This window comes from Dendrobates tinctorius, unplaced genomic scaffold (assembly GCF_039654945.1).
Source record: "Dendrobates tinctorius isolate UK_male_01 unplaced genomic scaffold, ASM3965494v1 ptg000082l, whole genome shotgun sequence".
Taxonomy (NCBI): domain Eukaryota; kingdom Metazoa; phylum Chordata; class Amphibia; order Anura; family Dendrobatidae; genus Dendrobates; species Dendrobates tinctorius.
The window spans coordinates 15,922,393-15,933,546 of NW_027361750.1; the positions used below are offsets into that span (position 1 = coordinate 15,922,393).

The window sequence follows — 11,154 nt, forward strand, 5'->3', positions numbered from 1 at the left end:
CTGTAAAAAGCAAATCAAGACAGCAAAGATTGAGACAGAGAGACTCATTGCCAGAGAAAGTAAAAATAATCCCAAAATATTCTTTAACTACATAAATAGTAAGAAGCTAAAAAATGATAGTGTTGGTCCCCTTAAAAATAGGCTGGGTGAAATGGTGGATGAGGATGAGGAAAAAGCCAATATGCTAAATGACTTTTTTTCAACAGTATTTACACAAGAAAATCCCATGACGGATAACATGATCAGGGGTAAAAATTCTCCATTAAATGTCACCTGCTTAACCCAGCAGGAAGTACGGCGGCGTCTACAAATCACTAAAATTGACAAATCCCCGGGCCCGGATGGGATACACCCCCGAGTACTGCAGGAATTAAGCACAGTCATAGATAGACCACTATTTTTAATCTTTAAAGATTCCATAATAACAGGGTCTGTACCACAGGACTGGCGTATAGCAAATGTGGTGCCAATATTCAAAAAGGGGACAAAAACTGAACTTGGAAATTATAGGCCAGTAAGTTTAACCTCAACTGTGGGTAAAATCCTGGAGGGTTTTCTAAGAGATACTATACTGGAGTATCTGAAGAAGAATAACCTCATGACCCAATATCAACATGGGTTTACAAGGGACCGTTCCTGTCAGACTAATCTGATAAGCTTTTATGAAGAGGTAAGTTCCGGACTGGACCAAGGGAATGCAGTGGACGTGGTGTACATGGACTTTTCAAAAGCTTTTGATACGGTGCCACACAAAAGGTTGATACATAAAATGAGAACAATGGGGATAGGGGAAAATATGTGTAGGTGGGTTAAGAGCTGGCTCAGGGATAGGAAACAAAGGCTGGTTATTAATGGAGCACACTCGGACTGGGTCACGGTTAGCAGTGGGGTACCACAGGGGTCCGTTATGGGCCCGCTTCTTTTTAACATATTTATTAATGACCTTGTAGGAGGCATAGAGAGTAGAATTTCAATATTTGCAGATGACACTAAACTCTGCAGGGTAATTAATACAGCTGAGGACAATTTTATATTACAGGAGGATTTATGTAAACTAGAAGCTTGGGCTGATAAATGGCAAATGAGCTTTAATGGGGATAAATGTAAGGTCATGCACTTGGGTAGAACGAACAAGTTGTATAATTATGTGCTTAATTGTAAAACACTGGGCAAGACAGTCACTGAAAAAGACCTGGGTGTATGGGTGGATGACAAACTCACATTTAGTGGCCAGGGTCAAGCAGCTGCTGCAAAGGCAAATAAAATAATGGGATGCATTAAAAGAGGCATAGATGCTCATGAGGAGAACATAATTTTACCTCTATATAAGTCACTAGTGCGACCACACTTAGAATACTGTGTACAGTTCTGGTCTCCGGTGTATAAGAAAGACATAGCTGAACTGGAGCGGGTGCAGAGAAGAGCGACCAAGGTTATTAGGGAACTAGGGGGTCTGCAATACCAAGACAGGTTATTACACTTGGGGTTATTTAGTTTGGAGAATCGAAGGCTTAGGGGTGATCTTATTACAATGTATAAATATATGTGGGGACAATACAAAGACCTTTCTAATGATCTTTTTACTCTTAGACCTGTGACAGGGACAAGGGGGCATCCTCTACGTCTGGAGGAAAGAAGGTTTAAGCATACTCACAGACGCGGATTCTTTACTGTAAGAGCAGTGAGACTATGGAACTCTCTGCCATATGATGTTGTAATGAGTGATTCACTACTAAAATTTAAGAAGGGACTGGATGCCTTTCTTGAAAAGTATAATATTACATGGTATATACACTAGTCTCCTTAATATTGCGTTGATCCAGGGAGCTAGTCTGATTGCCGTATGTGGAGTCGGGAAGGAATTTTTTTCCCCAATGTGAAGCTTACTGTTGCCACATGGGGTTTTTTTGCCTTCCTCTGGATCAACATGTTAGGGCAAGTTAGGATAGGATATGGGTTGAACTAGATGGACTTAAAGTCTCCCTTCAACCTTAATAACTATGTTACTATGTTACTATGTTACTGCTTTGCACACTCTTGGCATTCTCTTGATGAGCTTCAAGAGGTAGTCACCGGAAATGGTCTTCCAACAGTCTTGAAAGAGTTCCCAGAGATGCTTAGCACTTGTTGGCCCTTTTGCCTTCACTCTGCGGTCCAGCTCACCCCAAACCGTCTCGATTGGGTTCAGGTCTGGTGACTGTGGAGGCCAGGTCATCTGGCGTAGCACCCCATCACTCTCCTTCTTGGTCAAATAGCCCTTACACAGCCTGGAGGTGTGTTTGGGGTCATTGTCCTGTTGAAAAATAAATGATGGTCCAACTAAACGCAAACTGGATGGAATAGCATGCCTCTGCAAGATGCTGTGGTAGCCATGCTGGTTCAGTATTCCTTCAATTTTGAATAAATCCCCAACATTGTCACCAGCAAAGCACCCCCACACTATCACACCTCCTCCTCCATGCTTCACGGTGGGAACCAGGCATGCAGAGTCCATCCGTTCACCTTTTCTGCGTCGCACAAAGACACAGTGGTTGGAACCAAAGATCTCAAATTTGGACTCATCAGACCAAAGCACAGATTTCCACTGGTCTAATGTCCATTCCTTGTGTTCTTTAGCCTAAACAAGCTTCTTCTGCTTGTTGCCGGTCCTTAGCAGTGGTTTCCTAGAAGCTATTTTACCATGAAGGCCTGCTGCACAAAGTCTCCTCTTTAATGGTTGTTGTAGAGATGTGTCTGCTGCTAGAACTCTGTGTGGCATTGACCTGGTCTCTAATCTGAGCTGCTGTTAACCTGCGATTTCTGAGGCTGGTGACTCGGATGAACTTATCCTCCGCAGCAGAGGTGACTCTTGGGCTTCCTTTCCAGGGGCGGTCCTCATGTGAGCCAGTTTCTTTGTAGCGCTTGATGGTTTTTGCCACTGCACTTGGGGACACTTTCAAAGTTTTCCCAATTTTTGGGCCTGACTGACCTTCATTTCTTAAAGTAATGATGGCCACTCATTTTTCTTTACTTAGAATTTGTATTATGGCAAGAAAAAAACAGCTAACAGTCTATTCAGTAGGACTATCAGCTGTGTATCCACCAGACTTCTGCAAAACACAACTGATGGTCCCAACCCCATTTATAAGGCAAGAAATCCCACTTATTAAACCTGACAGGGCACACCTGTGAAGTGAAAACCATTTCCGGTGACAACCTCTTGAAGCTCATCAAGAGAATGCCAAGAGTGTGCAAAGCAGAAATCAAAGCAAAAGATGGTTACTTTGAAGAACCTAGAATATAAGACATAAAGTATTTTCAGCTGTTTCACACTTTTTTGTTAATTATATAATTCCACATGTGTTAATTCATAGTTTTGATGCCTTCAGAGTGAATCTACAATTTTCATAGTCATGAAAATTAAGAAAACTCTTTGAATGAGAAGGTGTGTCCAAACTTTTGGTCTGTACTGTATATATGCAAAAACACATTATTTTAGTCATTTCCCCCCCCCCCAAAGATTTCAGTTTATTTTTTAGTTGAATTGTACTGATTATTGGTGACATTACACATGCAAAAACTTCTGAAATGATTCTTCTAGGTATGATTTTTTTTTCCGTGGTGAAAACTTGAAAACATTTTAACAGGGGTGTATAGACTTTTTATATCCATTGTATACTCATTAGTACATGGATCACATTATAGGAGTTAGGATAGGTAAAACCATAATAAAATCAGCAATCAGATCGAAACAGATAACGGTAAAACTGAATAAATTAAGCTAAAGAATATCAAGAAAGATTATGCAGATATATCACAAGCATGCAGAATAGAAACTGGGAAGAGGTAAAGGAAGAATTTCCATACATAAGAATGTAATTTTAACTAATGCAGTTTATTAATATAGGATCATATATGCCAAAAATTAAGGAAACCATAGTTAATTGTAAGATATATTGTAAGATATATTATAACAAAAGATTGTATTTCATATTGTAGGTGTTTAGTAAATGACCCTTAAGTCCATTACTCTAGTTATACCAAGATAAGTCCTGCTGTGGGCGGAAGAAGAATAAATCTTTCTTAATGATGCTAAAAAAGTGGTTGTGATTTGCAATAAGCACTTCCCAGCTAGAACTCAGATGACCTCAAGTAAAAGAGTATAAATCTACAGTTTGCCTCTAAAATATCATGACCTTGCTTTATAGTTCAATGCAGTAAGTCAGAGTTACGGTACAAGGTATTAATCACTGAGCTCGACAGAACAGGAAAAGGTCTGTGGGATTCGTAAGAGCTGCCTTCCATAAGAATACAAGGTAAAGTAGGCAGAGTGGTCATCAAAATCCTACTCTTCTGAAGCCGCTGGGAGATTATTTATAAAGATCACCACAAAGTGCTTTCTGGATCTGGAGAAAGGCGTGATTTCTGATGGGGAGGGAGCAGAGGCGTTGCTAGGGGTTCAGCTCGGGGGGGGCAAAAAAATCTGAGTGAGCCCCTAACCGGTAACCCTGATTACAACTCAGGTGGAGCATGCAGTGGCAGTAGCTCTGGATGGGCCCCCTCAGAGCAAGGGGCTCGGGGTGACCGCACCCTCTTCCCCCTGGTAGCTACGCTACAGGGAGGAAGTCATAACAGGCAGGTACCTTCCAAGAAATAGACCAAGAAGACAAATAGGGAATCATTGCTGCTGTCTGGTCAAAGATCACTGACACCAAATGTTGACATATAAGACAACATGGACTTCTGAATTCCCCTTCATGTGCGATAAAACTGAACTTGTAAGCCCCTTTGTGTTTCTTCAGTCATCCATGGAGTTTTGTAGCATGTTCCTCTTCAATTATATAAGACACAAACACAATATATAATTGTACACATACAGACGTGGTCACTTTTATCTTTCTGCAAATTTTGTTAGCGACTCCAATATCCACAAATACAAACTCAGTTCATTGTGTTGATGTCTTAGCCAAACCCTGAACAGGCTGTAATTCCCATCGCAGCTAAGTGGCCATACAGACACATATATTATATACATCTCCAGACAGAGCATCGCAAATTCTTTTCAAAGCTAGCCATCTTCTAACATTCAATTTTGGATATGTATTGGTTTGAAAATTGCATATACTATTGTTATACATTACAACATTACTCCAGCATTGTGGGTACAGTGCTCTCATTTGGATCTACTCTTCAGCAGTATTGTACCTGCTGCAGTCAAGTACTGATCGCCACAGTGATGTCAGTATGTGAGCCACATAAAGACATTGATTGGCTGCAACGATCACGTGTCTATGTAGCACATTATCGAAGAAGGACTTTGGATGATGGAATAGTGGGAGATTCAAAACAGAATTAACGCTAAGAATTTTTCAAACAAATGTGAATAAAGTGTATTCCAATCCTTTTTTATTGAGTTGGGATTACTAAAGGTCTCTTTTCCATTGCTTTAACTGTCGTCCTAATGCCAATTTAGCTGCATGCCAACATATCATATGGTTCCCAGCTTAAATTATATACTGTATGTCTATGTGCCAAATCTGAGTGTAAAGGGGTATTCTCAGCTTGTCTCTTGAGCAGCTCAAGGCTACAGTCTCCTTACTTCCTGGTTTCTGGCAAGGCGGGCTCTCCTCCTTGGATGCCAGTTCTGGTGAGCAGCAGAACTGTAGCCTTTGTACAATTATAAAGCACAAGATGTGTTGTAACACATTCAGCTATCAGTGGGTTGCTCTGAATCCACACTGCTATCACAATATTTACATATGGAGATAACAGGATTTGAACAAGCATATGGCTCAGTGAGAGCTGTGTTTAGGAGACTTGCTCTGGGAAAAGTCAATGCTGTGGGCTGGTGATTTTGCAATATTTATACCAGCAGCTAGTCAGGAGCTGAGAGAGCGATAAGCAGCTAACTGATGTGTAGAAATTACTGGTCTGGAGAGCTATGGTATGTTAGGAGTTAACTTCACGCCTTGAATTGTAGCCACTGCACACTCTCAGCCAGGGTCTGGGCAGGCAGTAATGGCCAGGCTCCATGAAAATGAGCTGTGTACTGTGAAAGATAAAAGCTGTCATTGCAGAAGAATGACAGCAGTGAGAAAAAGTCAATGTTGCTTCTTTTTAGGCCAATTAAATCAATTTAATAACTTGAGAATATCCCACTAAGAGGTCTCGTTACTAAAGCTTATCAGGATATCTCTGAATTAAAGAGGCTTTCAGGTCGAAACGTAATATCAGCATTGGGCAGACAGGGTGTTAAAATATTATCGGTACATTCGCCCTCAAGAAAGGTTACCTGCTCCAGCGCAGCTACTCCATCTCCACCTGGATGGGTGCGATGAAATCACTGACCACCAGCGATCTCTGATTGTGGCCACTGATTGGCTGCAGGGTCGAGATTGGTCAATCTGCGTCCACACAGGTTAGGTCACTGGTGGTTGGTGATGTCAATGCTCTAAGCCTGGCAGACAATACAGAAGTGGCAGTGCTGTAGCGGGGAGACAACGCGTATAGGAACGAGTATGCGTTTTTTTAATTATTTTAACCCTCTGGATGCCAACTGTTAAATTTAACTTTTGACTAGAGAACCCTTTTAAGACAAAAGTGAAAGTGTCTGCAAATGATCGCTCACCAACCCAAATTCGTTACTTCATAAAACCGTAAATTCATCAATACACAGAAATGCGAGACATTTAGCTAAAAATCAGCGTTTAACATCTACAACGCTTTTTGCTCAAATCAAGAGGAAAAAAAGTAAAAAAAAGTTTGGCCAAATCTAATATCCGTAGCCCTAACACAATATGGCTATGTCCTAAATTGCACGGCTAATATAATCTGGTCACGCTCAATGACATATTCATTAGATGGCAGATAAATGAAGGTGGCCAGAACTAGTGGAAGTTGTACAATGTAACAAAGCCATCGCTGCTACAAAATAATCACAAAGACCCTAAATACATTGTGACTATGTAAATGAATCATTGTACATGTATCCTACTCATTCCCATTTAGGTAAATGAAGAATCGCACAATTATAAAGCAATTTCAGGAGTATTCTAGTGCGACCTGTACACAATGCAGCCACGAGCAGCAATAGGAGGAACAAAATGAACATATCCTTTTAGTTCCATTTATGCAAACTATAAGGTTAACATAAAGACAATGAAACAACACAGTTCTAAAAGTGACAGCTCCTTCCCTGGCAGCTGCATCCTCCAGCTCTGACAGACAATGGACCATGCACATACTCTTCAGTAGACAGACCTGGCAGAGCAGACAGCCCAGGTACAGACAGGGAATGAAGGGTTTCCAGACCCAGCATGGCAATTATAGCATTAACCACAATAACCCACATTATTGCCCTTATCACCATACAGAACATTAAATTCACAGGATGCTCAATGGGCAAAAGATAAGATTTTGTATACAATCCAGGAGCCATGATGATGACGGCTGTCAGAAAATAACCAAAAATTGGCATTTTTGTCCATGATTTTGAGGTTATGGTCCAATGACATGCACTAGATTGACCATGCTTTGGTAACAATGAGTGGAGACTCTCGCCTGAACGTATTTTCTCCTTACACGTGTACGTCTGCGGAATCATTGGGTATCTCTGATAGACAATGAAGCCAATATGTTGGTATCGGTAAGATGTTGACTGACCGCTAGACTTTGCCCCACTTTAATGTGCACGGGCAGCTTTACAGGCAGAAAAGAGGCACGGTGACGGATCCAAGTCATTTTGTGGATTTTACACAGAGGTTGCAGTTCTGATCTCTGTGAATAGTCACACGGAAGCGTCAAACCTCCTCCTGGAACCCAACACCACTTCTGTGGCCAGATTACATCCAGCAGATCAGCACTGCATGAATCATGGTGCAGAAGGTACTTCCATTTGTCAGCATGTCCTAGACTAGGAGTTCCTACATTGGGTAGAGTAATACAACACTGCAGCACATTACAGCCAGGATTTAGAGCCACAAACATTAGGAAATGACATGCAAGTCCCCTGATCACCTTACAGCAGGGGCTTCATAGAAAAGTGCATGGGTGGGAATTACTCACCATCTGTAAAGTGCAGATGAAGATCAGTGTACATCGTCCAGTGCAGCAGCCCATGGTGAGAGGGGTCACTCACACTACAGTGTCCTGCGAGCCTCAGGAGGAAGAGTGCTGGACAGCTCCTTAAGGCGTAGCTGCACTTTCTTCGCTGCCTGGAGAGTCAGCACCTGCAGTGCTATAGATCCCTGTGCAGCAGTATCTCCAATGCTTCATTCAGCAGCACCTCCACACGTGCCAAGCTGCGACCCTGCTCCCTAATCCCAAACCCTGAGCAGCGATCCCATAGAACGACCACAAAAATCCAAGGAAAGCGCAGATCTCCAGGATTCCGACCTCTCCTTCCTTTCTTCTCTCTTTACGCTTGACTTTAGGTTGTTGCAATGGGCAGGATGAAGGCTCTCTGCTGCCATCTAGGGGACAGAAGAGGCACAGCCTCAACAGGTTCAGGGCACCTGTGGTACAGGGATGGAGTGAGAGCTGCAGGTTGGAGTTTTCTGCATGCAGTGCTGTTTCAGTCATTCAGGATGTGGATTTAAAGTAAAGACTTAATGTGTGGAGAAATGTGTATGATATATCAGTGATCTGACAATGATTGGTGCAACCTGGGGCCCAAGAGGCAGTGCTACATTCCCACCATGAGCTTTGGGGGCGCTTTTCATTCTGCATATTATAACACAACTTCTCGCTGTATCAGCAAAGCAGATGCGATTTACAGAAATCTCCTGACCACTGTGCTTCTTTTTAATGCTGCAGTGCGGGTTAAAAATTCACAGCGTGTCCTTTACTCTCGCAGGTATGCTAAAATTTCCCACACCGAGTCTCCCCATAGACTTGCATTAGGTGCAGAAATTCTGCAGTTAAACAATGCACGTGTTTATAGTTTGTTTCTGTTGCGGAAACGCATAAAAACCGCAGGGAATTCGCACCATAAGGCCGTGTTCCCACGATGAGCTTTTGGTTCTTTTTTTGATGTCACATGATTTTTTTCACCATTACTGCACCTATTATTTAAATTAGGTTAATTGCATTTTTTATCGCGTTTTTGGCGCTGTTTTTTTGTCTCTGATTGGTGTGTCATGCTTTAAATAAAGCTGCTTTGTTTTTGATACTTCCTGGCTTTTTGCTTTGTCAAAACTTTATTGACACACTTAGGTGCAGATTACATGCGGTTTTTTTATGCGTTTCCGCGACACTCACTAAAAATGCATGTGTGTTTTTTACATGCGGAATTTCCACAACTAATGCAAGTCTATGGGGAAATTCCCCACAGAAAACTCACTGCACTCGCAAGAGAAGTGAACATGCTGCAGGTTTGTAACCCACACGGCGGGTCAGGCTAGGGTGCATTAAAGAGAAGCACAGTGGGCAGGAGATTTCTACAAATTCCATCCACTTTGCTGGATATCTAAGACGCTGCATTTCCGACGCAGAAAAAACACGCAGCGTCAAAAACTCATGGTGGGAATGGAGCCTATGGATGACAATAAAGTTTTGTCAAAGCCAAATACCAGGAAGTTTCCAAAACAAAGCAGCTTTATTTAAAGCATATCACGCCAGCAAAAGACAAAAAACGCAGCGTCAAAAACATGATAGAACCGCAAGTAGCCTAATGTAAATAGGAACAGAAGTGGTGCAGAAACTCGTTCCCATCATGAGCTTTTGGTGCGTTTTTGATGCTGCAGAGTTCCTGCCCCATTTCTGCATCTATTGTTTTAATTAGGTTACTTGCTTTTTTTTATTGCGTTTTTTAACATGCATTTTTTTTTACACTTTTGAAGCTGCATTTTTTTGTCTCTTGCTGGTATATCATGCTTTAAATATAGCTGCTTTGTTTTTGCTTCTCCTGTGATTTGGCTTTGACAAAACTTTATTGCTACACTTAGGTGCAGATTAGGCTAGGTTCACATTTGCGGTTGTCTGCAGTGTTTCGTCCACAACCGCAAACCCATGCAAAAAACGCATGCATGCGTTTGCGGTTGCGGACGATAGGCAAATGCTATTACCTGGCAAATTTTGAATTTACACAAGCCACGCCCAATGGGTGTGTCTTCTATGTAAATTATTGTGGACGCAAAGCATACACGTCATTGCATACGCTTGCGTTACCATAGGCAGTAATGCTCTTTTTACACACGCAAAAATTGCAACACGATGCGTTCGCTGCGCCCAGCCGCATACTGCGAAATGACGCAACCGTACGCAAACGCATGTCCCTGCGTACCCCATGTTAAAGATAGGCACGCAGGACGCATGCGGATGTATGTGCGTCAAATGCTGCGGACTCAACTGCAAATGTGAAGCCGGCCTTAGATGCGTTTTTAATGCGTTTCCGCCACAGAAAGGCAATTAAAACTCATGTGCGCTATTTACCTTCAGATTTTCCACATCTAATAAAGTCTACGGGGGAAAACTCTGCGTATCTGTAAGAGAAATTGACACGCCGCGGATTTGAAGCACGCAATGCAGGTCAGTTTACGCTGAGTACAAAAGAAGGACAGTGGGCAGGAGATTGCTATAAATCCCATCCACTGTGATGGAACTGGAAGACGCTGCGGTTTTGGCTCAGCAAAAATACACAGCATCAAAAATGCGCCAAAAACTCATTGTGGGCAGGTAACTCAACGGGCCCATATATTGTCCTTGCGCAGGGGCCCACTTCCTTCTGTGTCCGTTACATCACATCATAAGTGATCTCTGGAAAGTTCTGCTGTTGGAGCTATATGAGCAATAGACAATAAATCCATTCATAAATTCATTTATTCTTTGATTTATTTATTAAATAGCATTCAACAAAGAAAAGAGGGCAAACACATGAGGGAATAATAACAATATTTTATCATCATTTTGTATTATTAGTATTCCATAACAAGCCTCAGATATTTTTCCCCATGTTCCGCTCAGACACAAACCGACCAGACAGCCATTACCTATTAATTCAGTGCAGCAGTTATTTGCAATACGCTAATGGCATATATAACTAACAGGCTACACTAATCACACAGACCTCCTCTCCCCAGTGTCACATTAAAGAAAAAGTATTTGTGGAGATGCAAAAGATTTGGTAGCACTGACCATAAAAATTTAAAAACCATACATGAATACATGAATGCTCTT

General features: G+C 41.9%; 1 protein-coding gene across 1 annotated transcript in view; it reads right to left on the reverse strand.

Moving 5' to 3' along the window:
• The window catches only part of NKAIN3 (sodium/potassium transporting ATPase interacting 3), a 1,129,849-nt gene extending 1,121,307 nt beyond the window's left edge, over positions 1-8,542 (reverse strand). Inside the window, exon 1 of the mRNA XM_073583933.1 lies at positions 8,044-8,542. Coding sequence (XP_073440034.1) covers positions 8,044-8,097 — 54 coding nt within the window. The 5' untranslated portion in view covers positions 8,098-8,542. The remainder of the gene's footprint in view (positions 1-8,043) is intronic.
• Positions 8,543-11,154: the final 2,612 nt, after the last annotated feature.